Source organism: Panthera tigris, chromosome C2, assembly GCF_018350195.1.
Source record: "Panthera tigris isolate Pti1 chromosome C2, P.tigris_Pti1_mat1.1, whole genome shotgun sequence".
Lineage (NCBI taxonomy): Eukaryota > Metazoa > Chordata > Mammalia > Carnivora > Felidae > Panthera > Panthera tigris.
Window position 1 is genome coordinate 110,185,267 of NC_056668.1, and position 14,001 is coordinate 110,199,267.

The 14,001-nt window shown below is 41.2% G+C and overlaps 1 protein-coding gene across 1 annotated transcript; it reads right to left on the bottom strand.

Moving 5' to 3' along the window:
• Positions 1-3,715: 3,715 nt before the first annotated feature.
• Positions 3,716-12,695, bottom strand: RAP2B (RAP2B, member of RAS oncogene family). The gene has a single exon (XM_042999128.1). The coding sequence runs from the start codon at positions 12,465-12,467 to the stop codon at positions 11,916-11,918; it is 552 nt and encodes a 183-aa protein (XP_042855062.1). The 5' UTR covers positions 12,468-12,695; the 3' UTR covers positions 3,716-11,915.
• Positions 12,696-14,001: the final 1,306 nt, after the last annotated feature.

The window sequence follows — 14,001 nt, forward strand, 5'->3', positions numbered from 1 at the left end:
CTAGAATAATTTATCTGTTTTCAAATGATTCAGAGGTGGGTCCACTAAAAAGTAACTTTCTTAATTTTACCTTAAATATGATTAAATTTACATATAGTTCGTTGATAATCATACCCACTGCATAAACCAAGGCATACCTGCATTTGGAAACGAATGCAAAGCAGGGCACAGGTTTATAACAAAATATACTAATTTCCCAAAAGTTCTGTCTGGAACTCTTTTGACTTTGCTCCTGACAACTTTACAGACAATTTGAGTCCCATTAACACTATAATAGCATTCTTATTCCAAGCTATAAGTTTTCAGGGTTAATGAATAAAAGAACAGGCCACACGTTTTCATTCTATAATATTTGTCCACAGTTGATGCAGAATTTTTAAGTATTCTACCTTTTCTGGTAATTGTAACCTATTTTTAGCGTTCTAGTCAAACTTACTTCCTTTCCCCTTGTGACTAATTCTTCCTTTCTTCCTTCCTTCCTCCTAACTTCCTTCCTCCCTTCCTTCCTTCCTTCCTTCCTTCCTTCCTCCCTCCCTCCCTCCCTTCCTTCCTCCCTCCCTTCCTCCCTTCCTTCCTTCCTTCCTTCAACTAATACTGAGTGTTGAATGCCAGCCTCTCTTCTAGGCAGTGGCGATAAAAGAATGAGTCTTTGCCTTTATAGACTTAACTTCTAGTGAAGGAAATCAATGAAATTTAGTATATAAACATATTACATGTATTAAAGGCATAGATGGAATCTTATTCTTGGAACAGTGCTTATTTGGTGCTCCATATGTAATTGACTACATGAATGCATTCTTCATGGTTTACAGGTAGCGAAAATAAAATAACTACTTAAATATATATTTCACTTCATCATCTTATATAATACAGTATTCTAACTATGTTTTCTGATAATTATTTTTTGAGACTCTACATTCAAGATCTATAATATCAGTTAAGAAACTTCATTCATGCGCACTACACATCATGAATTTAAATGTGCATTTTAATATAATTTCTTTTCACGATTCAAAATGTAAAATATTATGGTTGAAATCCTAAGTAAATCCCCCTTCTATTACTTAGCAATCTTCCTGTTCTCAATCTGCAGATTCTACAAACACAGCATCAATCTCCACCTTCCTCCACCTTCTATTTCTGGAAACCACACACTTAATCTAAAGAAAGATGAAAGTTAATTAGAGTTATATTGCATATATTAACCATGGCATGAATCAGGGAGTTATATAAGAGAGTAAATTATGGTTGCTATAGGAACTATGATTTAGTATTTTGGGCAAAAGCTTTAGCTCTAATCAGGTCAACTATATTTTAAAGAATAATACCAAGAGAAAAATACTCTGAAAGATCAATTTTTAAAATAGCAAGCTTACAGATAGTTTATTTTTGTTCTAAAATGCATATAAAGAATAGCCAAGAAAATACCTGTTTCACAAATTGAATAAGGAAATGAAATTTCAGTGGCACTGGTATGGACAATAATCATAAAATTCACTCACTCTCTCTACTATATTCCTTATTTGATTATTTTGATAGAATGTCCTACTGCTTAGTGAAGCCAGACTCTATACAAAGTTTGTATGCTGATAGTAGAAATGTAAAAATCAGGTTCCGGGTATGTAATACTTTAAACGACATTTGGAATTAATTGCAGACAACAAAATCTGTTCAGATTCTCTGGCAAATGAAAGACTGTGTGTTTAATAGTCAGAATGAGCCACACTTGGGAAGTAAGGGAAAAAAAAGAATTTGGATGGTCGGAAAATTTTTGTAATGTAAAAACTGGCATTTCTCACTGTTTGGCACTATGATATCATGCTGAAAAATTTTCATCATAGAGTTTTTAAATTGCATTTTAAAATGACTAAACAGAAATACTTTCTAGGAAGCCAACATTTTGTTTATTTATTTCTAGTGTGCTATTACTCTATACAGCATCCAAAATTGTTAACAGCAAAATGGCACTATAGTCCCACTGTGCATGCATTTTTGATGCTTCCCTATAGGCTAGTACAAATCAATTATGTTACTTGTAATTAAGAGGGCAAATATTTTGCCAAAACCACCACCGCCATGATAAATCCAAACAACTACTGTATGACTTTTGGGTAATTCCATTCATGCTTTTTTTTCTATTCATAAATGATACTTCTTTGAGGAAAAGGTTAAAAAGAAAAGTTGTTAGTAATTTGCTACAAAATGTAAACTAGAGAGCCTTCATGATAGTACTTTAATAATTACTACCTTTTTTTTTTCAAACTGTAGTCAAATGGTAATTAATCAAAGAAAAGGGAGAATTTCCTTTCCATGGAAAGCATCGCATTGGAAAATCATTCTAAGCTATAAAAGGTAAACACAAATAATGACATTGCAAAAAGATCCTATACAATTAATTTATGTGTTTAAATTTATGAACACATATATTTTCTTGGCTACTGGCTATAATGATTCATAACTGAATATTTCTATCATTATAAACTTTTTAATTAGAAAACATAACACTCCCCAAAGCCAATAAAAGCTGGAGATAAGAAAAAAAAATGTTGCAGAGCAGCACAGATGATTATAAAAGAGGAAAACCAAGTATAAGAAAAACAGGAAATTTAGATAAACCAAATCTGTTCTCTCTATCTAAATTGTGATCACATTGCCAATTAAATCTGATGTTTCCGTTTTCAACTTAATACAAAGATACTACAGAGAATGAAGGATTTCTGTTAACACCATTCATTCTAATACAAGATTATTCCTAAATTTGGGAAGCAAGTTTGTAAAGCATCCAAATCACTCATCCACTCTCACCAAACAGTACTTTATTGTACAGAATTATTTCATTTACTGCCTACCTTTCTTACAGAGCCCCTTCTGGCTGCTTGGAGCCTTTTGATGGGCTTGGAGATTGTTCTCACCCAGTGACAAAACTGTTATGTCTCCTACTTACTAGGAATGTTAGGTTTCCAAGTGTGTCCGCTATGAAATGGAGAATCACAGTTGTCCCACCAGGTAGGGTGTCTAATTGGCTGGCTGCTTAAAGTTTTTAGGGGTATATTGCACAGGTTTGAAAATACCTATTTCATTTAAAACTTAAGAACGAAAACAACCATGTCTGGTTCAGAGTTAATCAAATATCCGTGGTCAGTGAGTTAATTCCACATTAATGAACTTGCTGACAGGATACTTAACGCTGTGTTTCAGGGTTTGGCAGCCAAAGCATATGTGCTGGCTTGAGACTCCAGATTCCAGAGGCACTTCATTACAAAGCAATCACCACTGCCTTTGCTGTCTCCTTCCTGACAGCCCGGCTAAGGGGTTTGGACACAAGTAGGTGTGTGCAGTTAACCAGCAGAGGTCCACCCTGGACACACGGTCATTTATTCTGAAGGTAGCTAAGAAAAAGGAAGGAAGGAAAGGGAGGGGGGGAGGGAGGAATAATAAGGCAAAATAAAGAGGGACAGGATGCATAAAACACATCCTTTCTTCCCCAAAGTGAGGAGTCCAGATGTTGAATAGGGGCCTGGATAAACAGGGAAGAGATTGTGAGGTGAAGTGGAGGAAGCTGAGTAAGGCTGAAAACCTCCCAGATGTCTCCTGATGGAGGTTTAAGGGACCCCAAACAAAACTAAAACACTGTTGCCCTTGATCTCCCTTTCAGGATTCCTCCTATACATCCAGGTTCCTCTACTTAGTTGTCAGCATGCCCTGAGGTGCTCTCTGACCATCCAAGTTTATCACCCCATCCAGAGCAAACCTTCCTTCCAGGTAAGTAAAATGCCCAATAAATCTTAATCCCTGAATACTGTTTGTCTCTTTCATATGGGTTTAATGAGCTGATCAAAGTGATTATTCCCCCCCCCCCCTTTTTTTTTAATCTTGGATTTCACAATAGTTTCTTGGAGTAAGGAAAGTCTTCTAAGTTTACTATAGGTCCAACCTTTCTCTCCTCTGATTTATGCCTGCCTCCTCCATTTTTACGTGGACAAGTCCAGAGCAATGGTTCTCAACCAGGGGCTTTTATGCCCCTGGCCCCAACGAATGATTTGGCAATGTTTGCAGATTATTTTTGATTGTCACAGCTGGGTTGCGGGGGTTATACTGGCATCTAGTGGGTAGAGGCCGGGATGCTGCTAAACATTCTAACATGCACAGGACAGCAGCCCTCCACAGAAAGAGTTATCGAGCCCAAAGCGTTAATGGTCCTGAGGTTGAGAAACCCTGAGTTAGAGTCAAATTTATTACAGTAGCATTACCACGCCATCCCATAGACTTCTTCACCCTTGGCTAGTAGCAGAACTAAGCCTCACTAAATCCTGAGTCACAATGAATCACAAATTTGAACAGGAGGAAATGCTCTGTACTGGAGGCAGGCAGGAGTGCGGGTGTGATGTGGAACACTTCCATATCAGCCTGCCCTGCGGTTGATTCCCCTCTCAGCGCCATCACACTCTCCTGCCTTAACGTCAAGGGTACCAAAACCTGCTGAAGGCTACCAAAACGACTGAGGAAAATATTTTATCACCCTTCCCACTATTTATGCTTCCTCAATAATAAAATAAGTGCTGGTTTATACAAAAATGTAGGAAAAAGTCTTGTTCTTTGGGTTAGGCTTTTGTTTATTGTTGTCCCTGCCTTTCAAGGTAAAAGATTCCCTTTAAATAAGAGAATGCATTTGGGTTCTCATCTTTTGACCTCTGCCCAACAGTGACAAAGAAGAGATAGTCTGGAAATATTTTTAGGCAGTCCCAAGTACTTTAAAATGAGCATTCCCATGACTGAGTGCATTTTTTAAAAAACTTCCTTCATTAGTTTTTAAAACGAAACACAGGTTCTATACTCAAACCTGAAGGTAATGTCTGTTTAGTGGGCAGTTTTTTCTAACTAGTTGGATCTGTTTCAGTCTGGACTACATAGTGTGAAAAAGACTTCTCTCTTTACACTATTACACAGAAAACACATTTATATAGTCATTAGGTAATCAGTTCTTAGATTTTTTTATATCAATTAATACAGATTACATTTGTGACAGAGAAAACCATTTGCACGAATCACATGTGGATGAATGGAATGGTATACACAAAGAAAAACAGCAAGTACTATGATGAAGTAAAGCTAAGATAGCCAAATTCAGAGTAAAGAACTCCAAACTCAAGCCTTTTTCTACTAGAGGATAGATGATGTTGAAATCAAACTTAGAAATATACTTCTGCAGTTCCCTTACCCGCTTATAATGGATGTAGAATGAAAAACTGTCTAAAATATATTTTAAAACAGATTTTGTTGACATGTATGTTCATATAGAATTATGCTAGTACAGATTTCCTTGGAGGCTCTTTTCTTGAATGAGATATAATTCAATATAAGGTTAGTCTTTGAAGAGAATGTTTAAAAATATTATATTAAAATGTATAATATTAAGGAACATTAAAATATTCTGAGTTCATGACTAAAACCAAATTTTGGAACTTTTTACAAATGGTCAGATGTAAAATATTAAGACCTTTGCTTTAGCTATAAAACTATAAGTAATAAATTTGCATCTTGTAAGTGGTCCTATAATCAGATTAAAAAAATAAGCAGTGAAGTACCTTCAGATGAACTATTCTGCTCTCTGTAATTCTCTAAATTTCCACATTTGAAAAAGTATCTTGTTAATTCAGGAGATAGTCTACATAAAACAGTCACTAGAAATCATCTTGCAAACTGCAGGAGGTTAATAGTTACAACTCCCTTCAATTTATATGATTTTACAATAATTGCTATTATTGTCACCTCTTACAGCTTGTTGCCCAACACTTCCTTCTCAGAGTTGATTGCCTTCTTCCAATAAGTACCAAAGACGTGAGAACAAGAGCTTTTGTAGAAAATCACTATACGCTTAGCAAACTTAAAGCATCAGCTTAATTCTTTGGCACACATTTTTAGATTATCTCCTACAAAAGAGATACCCTACCCTGAATCTTCTTCTCATGAAGAACACCAAAAGACTGTGTGCCAACAATTTCTTCTTTCTGTAAAGAAAATAATTTCAATTGTATTTTCTGTTTTTGTGTGCTCATTTTTTTTTTTTGACAAACAGTAACAACGAATCTCATGTCTTTTGTTCCATTTTTCTTTCTTCCCTTTGACATGAAAATATGGAAGCAAACTGATCTCCTATTTCTAAATGTTCAAATTTAGCTAACCTCAAAACGGAAGTTGGAAACGATGCACAAAATTACAGAGTTCCACATGCAACAAAACAACTATTAGTTACTCAAACCTCATGGGATTCATTTTTATTTGCAATATCCATATATCCTTTAAAGGAAAGTTCCAATTCTCAACAAATTTGCCTATTCTCTTGCCTGCCAGACAGACTCACAGTATTATATTATAATTGATGGCATGTGGAGCTGAACTTTTGCATATACTCCTATTGTTTAATATATGCTATTTTCACAGCTGGCCGTGATAAAAGGACTATGTTGCTCTTTTGCCTGGCTCCCTCCTATTTAAGCATTAGTCCTTACACCACAGCTAATGGTATGTGCTCAATAAATACTTGTTGAATAATGAATAAATCAGTTGCAGCTATGTTTACAAACTTCCACTGCAAAGATATTTTTAACAATCAAGAAATAATCTCAGGCCTTTTTTGGTCACCGGTATTCTGAAGGCATCACTCATCTTTCTTTTTTCTGTTAAAAAAAAGCAATGTTTTTGTGACATTTGCGCCATTGCCACAAATAAACCAACTAAACATATTCAAACCCCTGATAAACATAGCCACATATAATTTTGTCAGATGATTTACTTCAAAAATGTGAGTTTAGTCAGTGGGACGAGAAAGCACATACTTTCTATTCTCCGATTCTGAGAAAATATTTCCTCAAAGGTGTCTGTTTAAAACGAAAGGAAGTCTACAAATAACTGCCCCCTCCGATTTACAAACCAGATTAACAGGTCACGGTTCCAAAAGATTAGGATGCATAAGAAAACAAGATGCATGGCAGTTTATGGTATATGCTGTTCCAGAATGAATAACTGCAACTGTAGGACAATGAACCAACAGATTCCTGGAAAGTCCATCTAAGAAACTGAGTGCACGTATTTACATACAAGCATACAGACACATGCATGTGCTCACCACGACACGAAGACTTAAATTCTCTAGTTTTTCTTTCACTTTTTCTTTTTAGAATCCTTGCTAGGATATGTGGAAAGTTAAAAGCCTTGGTTTTTAATCTTGAAACAAAGAGACAACAAATACTAAGAAATTCTTTTCAGTATTTTCGAGGGGAAGAAAAGTTGATTCTGATTACTGAGGCCACGCCCCTATTCTTATTACCTTCTCGTTTTAGTCAACTTCTGAGGTTAGCACTGAAAACCACAGCCAAACTGTTTACGTAATAGCATGAAAATGGTCACACACTCTATCTGCATTGTGGTTATACCATTCCACACTCCACAGTTTAACAGTCTGAGTGTAAATGGTCTATGCCCTCTTCAGCTGTAAGTTTCAGTCAAGATTATTCTGTGACTTTATGGTAGGCAGCACTCTAAAATGTATGACCTGGGTCTCTGTCCCTAAATGTCTACATGGCTCTTGATGTAGCACTCATTTGGAATTTGGACTAGTTTATTGGTTTTCAAAGTGTGGTCCCTGGAACAGCAATATTAGCATCACCTAGAAACTTGTTAGAAATGAAAATTATGAGATTATATTGAAACATACTAAATAAGAAACTAGAAGAAAGACCCAACAATACCTGTTTTAACCTCTGGGTGATTCTGATATGCAGTCAAGTTTAAAAACCTCTGGACTGGATGGATAGTCCTGAAGCCTTCTCAAACCATCATAATCCATTGTTATTAAATATATTTTCTGGAACTAGTACCATGTTCAATCAAATGCACTCAATTATTCCTAGCAGTCTGAGTAAAATAGTGTAATAAAAAATACCACATTCTACTAGTAGTATTTAAAAATTTGCTACATTTTCACAAGGACATTTGTATTAGCAAGTTTTTCCCAATTAACTGACAGTGGTGATCTCTAAGTCTTTGTTTATTTTATAAGTACATGGTTCATTCCAGCTATTGTAAAAATGAATACACACTTTGTGATAGTGGAGGTCCAGGCATTTTGCAACTATTTCTCAAGACCAGCTGCTACAAGCAGTGTTCTCTCACTTTCCCATCCTACTGGGAGGAATACTGAACTATAACTCAAAAGGCACACTAATATATTGGTGAAAACACTTTTGAAACTACCAGAAAAGGCCAAAAAAATGAAGCATTTTAGGGTCCCCTCCTACAGAAAGGTTAAAAGTGCACAGTCTCACAGATTTAAAGAATTCTAACCCCAAAGTGATCTGATCCTAAAACGTTGATTCAATGAAGTCTATTTCTACAGTTAACAACATGGAAAATTGTTTTACTTAGGAACCGTAACTCCCAAACATGACAATGTTAGACTTCTGATGATACCTTCAACTTTTCTAAGACTATTACCAAGGAAGGACAAAAATAATACTTTGAAATGACATAAAGCTTGGATGACAGGGACCAAAAGGAAAAGCTGTTAAAAAGCAGCAGGGGTCAAGTTTAAAAAGTTAACTTTTGCTCTCCAAGATAAAGGTTCCTTTCTCACCCAGTTTCTCTTGGGCAGGTGATGGCCTCACAGCAAGCTCCCTCATTTCCTTGAACACTCTCAAGGCTGCCCAACTTTTCCATGGAAACAAATGCTCTTATCTTTTCACACCATACTACTACAAGGGGTTCTTGGTAGCCAAATAAACCGACATATTCTTTAAAACAATGCCCCCAATATCTCCTGATTTTGTCAAGAAAATAATGGAAGAAGCTACAAAACTCAGAACTACTACTTTTCTGCTCCAGGCACACACAAAATTGCTTTCATTGAGAATCCAAAAAGCATTTATTTTACAGTACTCAGTAAAAGCATATTAAAATCTTCTGCCCTGGCATCTTAGACCTATAAAGAATTTAGTCATGCAAGTGACTAAATCCTGTGTGAAGATGATTAATGCACCCAGCAAGCTAATTCATTCCCCAACTTCCATGTTCAAATATTCCCTTTCAGGACTATATACATGTCTTAAGTTAGTTAGATAGCTGGCAGCACTTTATGTCAAAAGGCTTCTAAAAAACAAAACAAAACAAAAAGAAACAGTCACCAAATGCCTTTAAAAAAATTCCTTCACATAGTATTTGGTATATGTCTTCAGAAATCTCAACACTTTAGACCTACTGAAGAACTAAATTTACTCAAATGCGAGACTTAATATTTGCAATACATAAATTTGAGTTGTTTCCCTTTTCTATTTACAGTATACATACTGCCTTCCAACTGAGTCTGATTCTAAACTTATGGGAGATCATAAGAATGAAAAAAAAAATGGCCATAGGACCATCACAGGCAAACTCTCTATTCCTCTTCCACTCTGGAAGAGTGAGTGAGAGGTCACCTGGTCAAAGGACACATTTTAAGGCAAGATGTTAGTACAGCTTTATAAATGCCTGTGGCCTGGAACTTCTTTTGGCTTCCCCAACAGTATAAATCTGTCAAAAGACCCTTCAGAAGACTTCAGCTACACTTCACACAGCAAAGATGTATAATGTGCTCTTGATATATCTTTTATTCTTTAGAGGTTATATTAGTAAAGCGGCCTTTAAGTAAAACAAAAATCGAGTCAGAAACTCACACTGCCTCCTACTGTTAGAAAATGTCACCAGGTCTAAATGGTACACAAATTGCAGTTTAATGAGTAAGGGGTTTGTCTTAGTTTTTCTTTCTCTTCTTTTTTAATCTAATGATCTATTTTCAAATCAAAACCTTAAGTGTTGAGATACTGTCTACAACCCATACAAATGTACTGCAGAAAACACTACTGGGTGCGACTTCAGAATGGGAAGTCCTCTTCCTCAAACGTGTTTTTGACTTGGTATGTGATGTAATCAAACAAAACATTAAAGAAGAAGAAAAAAGGAGAAAAAGGAAAGAAAAGTTAAAAGTGCTAAAGAAGAAAAGGAGAAGAAAGAAAAGTTAAAAGCGCTACCCTGCCTGGTCAGGTGGATGGTGACTTCACCAAATCTAAGGCAGTATTAGCAGCCGGTTTCTCCCCTTCCCTACCGTAGTGAGGTAAACTGCACCATGTCAGCAGAACAGACGCAATATCCTGCTTATATTATAGTAAATGGTAATGGCCATACCCCCAGGGCTTCCTAGACCTTTATGATTTTTTCCATATTTAAGGAGTTGGGAATAATGTCACCCAACTTGTCACTGAGATACTTCCGTGGGGTTGGGGTGGGGGGGGGGGACATCATGCACCTGCCCCTATCCACCTCGGCCACGATCCTCTATTAAATCACTGAATGTGAAACACAAAAACACAAACAATAGTTTTGGGTTTGTTTCTTTAGAAATGACATTTGTATTAAAAGTCTTAAAACGAAGAGACAATGATTAAACGCCGTGTCTGGAATTAAAAATTACAATTACTTGGAATTTTCTTGGTACATCACAACAGTAAATTTTGCTCTTTGCTTCTGGAGGAACACTCTAGAACAGACAACCAAAAAAATTTTTTTAAAAATAATATAAAAGGGGAGCTAAATACCTGAACATTTGAACAAAATGAAGCAAAATTAAAACAAAAAAAAAAAAAAGGAAAGAAAAAAAAAAAACATTGCAAGACATGGAAATTACATTTTAAAGTCTGGAAATACTAAAATTCACCAAACAACAGGCCCTATTGTCCTGGCTCCTTCAGGAAGATTACAGAAAGGAAACTGGGAAGTGGTTTGGGGAATAGCAGATTCTGGGACATGGTGGGGAGTTCACAGGTTGGCACCGGCTGGAACAGCTGAGTTTTGAAGGCACTCTGCAGACACAGGGGTGCTGGGGGCCCTGAATCACATTTTTGAAGTCTTTGTACTGTATTTTAAAGAGCTAGTCATCAAAACCTGTCACTGCCAACCAAAAAGAACAAAAGGCTAAACTTAAACACACACACACACACACACACACACACACACACACACACACAATAGTACACACAAAAAATGTGCAGATCTGTAACATTTTTTTTCACAGCTGATTAAAAAAAAAATACTACCGTTCTCCCCCAGACTCCCCTTTGATACAGTAGGTAAACAAAATAGATTTTTTTTTCCACAAATATCAGCAGACACTTTCTGGCACCCCACACTGTATTGGCATCAGTGTTTACAGTCCCAGTTCAGATGTGCATACTTCAGATTGGATACACCGTAACAAGAATCCAACTTTGCATAGACATCCTTAGAATCACAATCAGTCACAGGGTTGCCCTTCCAAGCTGGCAGAAAAGGAACCCGATCTTAATTTCCAGCTACTCCTGGAAAACAAGGAAAAAAACAAAAGTTTCTTCCCTTCCTCCTGCTCCTTCATTTGGTTCTCCCGGACTTCCTTCCATGTATTTAAAACTTGGAACTAGAAAAGGGCTGTTGGAAGAAAAAAAAAAAAAAAATCCCCCCTCCCTTTCCACCTTCTCCCCGTCCTCTTCCTCCCCACCCCATTTTTTTTCCAGGCTGAAACTTTCGCTTGCCGGTGTCAAGCTGCCAATAATACAGAGCCCTAACGGCTATTTAAACGGGGGAAATATGCGTCAACCAAAATCAATGAGAAACGTACATGCTGCCAAGAGCCACATTTCCACCGGGTCTCGGATGGTGAGGACGGGACACCCCTTCGGACACAGGGCGGAGGCAGGGGACGCCGGCCGTAGAGGCCAGCCGGGCTCCCGGGACACCCCGGCCAATGCAAAGTCGTCTCCAATCTCAAAGCAAGAAGAGGAATCACATTTAGAGTCGGGTGCGTTTGGCTTTTGTGCGCAGAGCGCGGCCGGCGCGCGGCAGCCGCGGGCGCCTCAGAGGATCACGCAGGCCGAGCAGCAGCCCTCGTCGCCGTTGGGCTGCGCCGCGTAGTTCATCTGCCGCACGATCTCGGCGAACAGCTCGTCCACAGAGGCTTTGTTTTTGGCCGACGTCTCCATGAAGGGGCAGCTCCACTCCTCGGCCAGGGCCTTGCCCTCGCCGTACGAGACCTCTCGCTCGCCCTCCAGGTCCACCTTGTTGCCCACTAGGATCATGGGCACACGCTCGTACCGCTTCACGCGGATGATCTGGTCCCGCATGGGCTTGATGTCCTGGAAGCTCTGCTGGTTGACGAGGCTGTAGACGAGGATGAAGCCCTGGCCGTTCTTGATGTACAGGTCCCGCATGGACGCGAACTGCTCCGTGCCCGCCGTGTCCAGGATCTCCAGCACCGACGGCGACGAGTCCACCTCAATCTCCTTGCGGTAGAAATCCTCGATGGTGGGGTCGTACTTCTCGATGAAGGAGCCCGTCACGAACTGCACGGTGAGCGCGGACTTGCCCACGCCGCCCGAGCCCAGCACCACCACTTTGTACTCTCTCATGGCTCCGTCGGCGCTCTCGCCGCGCCTGCCGCGGCCCCGTCGGGGCTGCGCGCGGGGGAAAGGCTGGGCTCGGCTGCCGGACTTCTCCTCTTCCTCGGCTCTGCAGGAAAAAGCTACGAGAGCGTGGCTTGGGAGCGCCAGGCTCAGAATTCACCAAACGGGGGGCCGGGAGCCGGCCGGCGAAGGCGGCGGCGCGTCCCTGGGGCGCGGGTCCGGGGCCCCGCAGCAGCCCGCGGCGGCAGCGGCAGCCTTGGCGGCGGACCGGGAGGACAATGCCGGCAGCCCGTGCGAGGCGATGGTTGCAGTTCCTCGCCGCGGCCGCCCGGGAGGGCCAAGAGGCGGTGGCGGCGGGCTGCGGAGGTGGCTGCTAATTGCGCGCCGGGCCGGGACGCGCGTGGCATGAGTCCCCGTAGAGCGTGCCCCCACCGCCGCGGCCCATCGCGCTCTCTCCCGCAGCCTCCGCGGGGCGAGGGCTTCCTACTCGCCGCGCGCAGCCCGGCCCTCCCCGCCCCGGCGAGCATGCCCAGTGCGCCGGCGGCCGCGCCAGCCGGATCCGCCTCTCCGGGTTTTCCTGCGGGCCCGGCGGAGGCGGAGTTGTGGGTGGGGCTAGCGATTTGAGTCTGCCGGAGCGGACTGCGAGGCTCCGGTCCAGGAGCTGGCTGAGAGATGTGTGGGAGTGTGTAGGTGATGCGGGGTGAGGTGCTGGGAAGGCTCAGGTGAGAAGACGGAAGTGTGGGAGGCTAGGGGTGCATAAGGGCGGCGCGAGAGGCGTGTGGGCGCGGTGGGCCGCCTCGGGAATGGGGTGCGCTGTGCTCTTGCCCACTCCCGTTATCAAAAGCTCATGGACTGCGCTCTCTGAGGCCCCAGAGGCTGTGCGTCTCAGGGCCGGAAAGCCAAAGGGCATTTGGGTAGGAGAGTGAAGGGCGGAGCATTTTCCTCCACCAAGGCACAGCTTGTCCTAAATCCTTCGCCTCTGAAGCACTACTCGGCCTTCCTCTGGCCACTCCTCCTTGCGCTTCATCTCCCGGACAAAGAAAACGGGAACTCTAGGCTGGAAATGCTGTCCCAACAGGGAAAGGATACGCCTCTCGCGACCGGAGCCCTAGCGGGCTGGGACTTGGCGGGTCCCACCCACGTTGCCACTCGGCTGGGGCGGAAACCCGGAGGTCGGACCGAAACCCGATCCCAAAAGTGGCGGCGCCCGAAGCTAGTCAGGGCATGCTCAGTGGGCAGAACAGGTTTTCGGGCTTAGAAATAGGAAGCTTTTGCACCACACACCCACACTCCAGCTCAAATTACCTCTCCGAGACTCGGGACCCATTGGTTCCGGGGCGCAAATCTCACACCCCTAGCTGTTCCTCCATTGGCTGCCGCCAAGGTTTTACCAGTTTGGGTTGCTTCATTGGCTAAAAAGTAGTCTAGGCTGGTGATTGGTTATTTATAGAGATTGAGTTGAGAGGCGGAGGCACAGCTGTTCTTTCTCTGCTGCTCCTCCGCCCTCTTCCTCCCACTTCCCCAACCTAGTCGTTTTGAA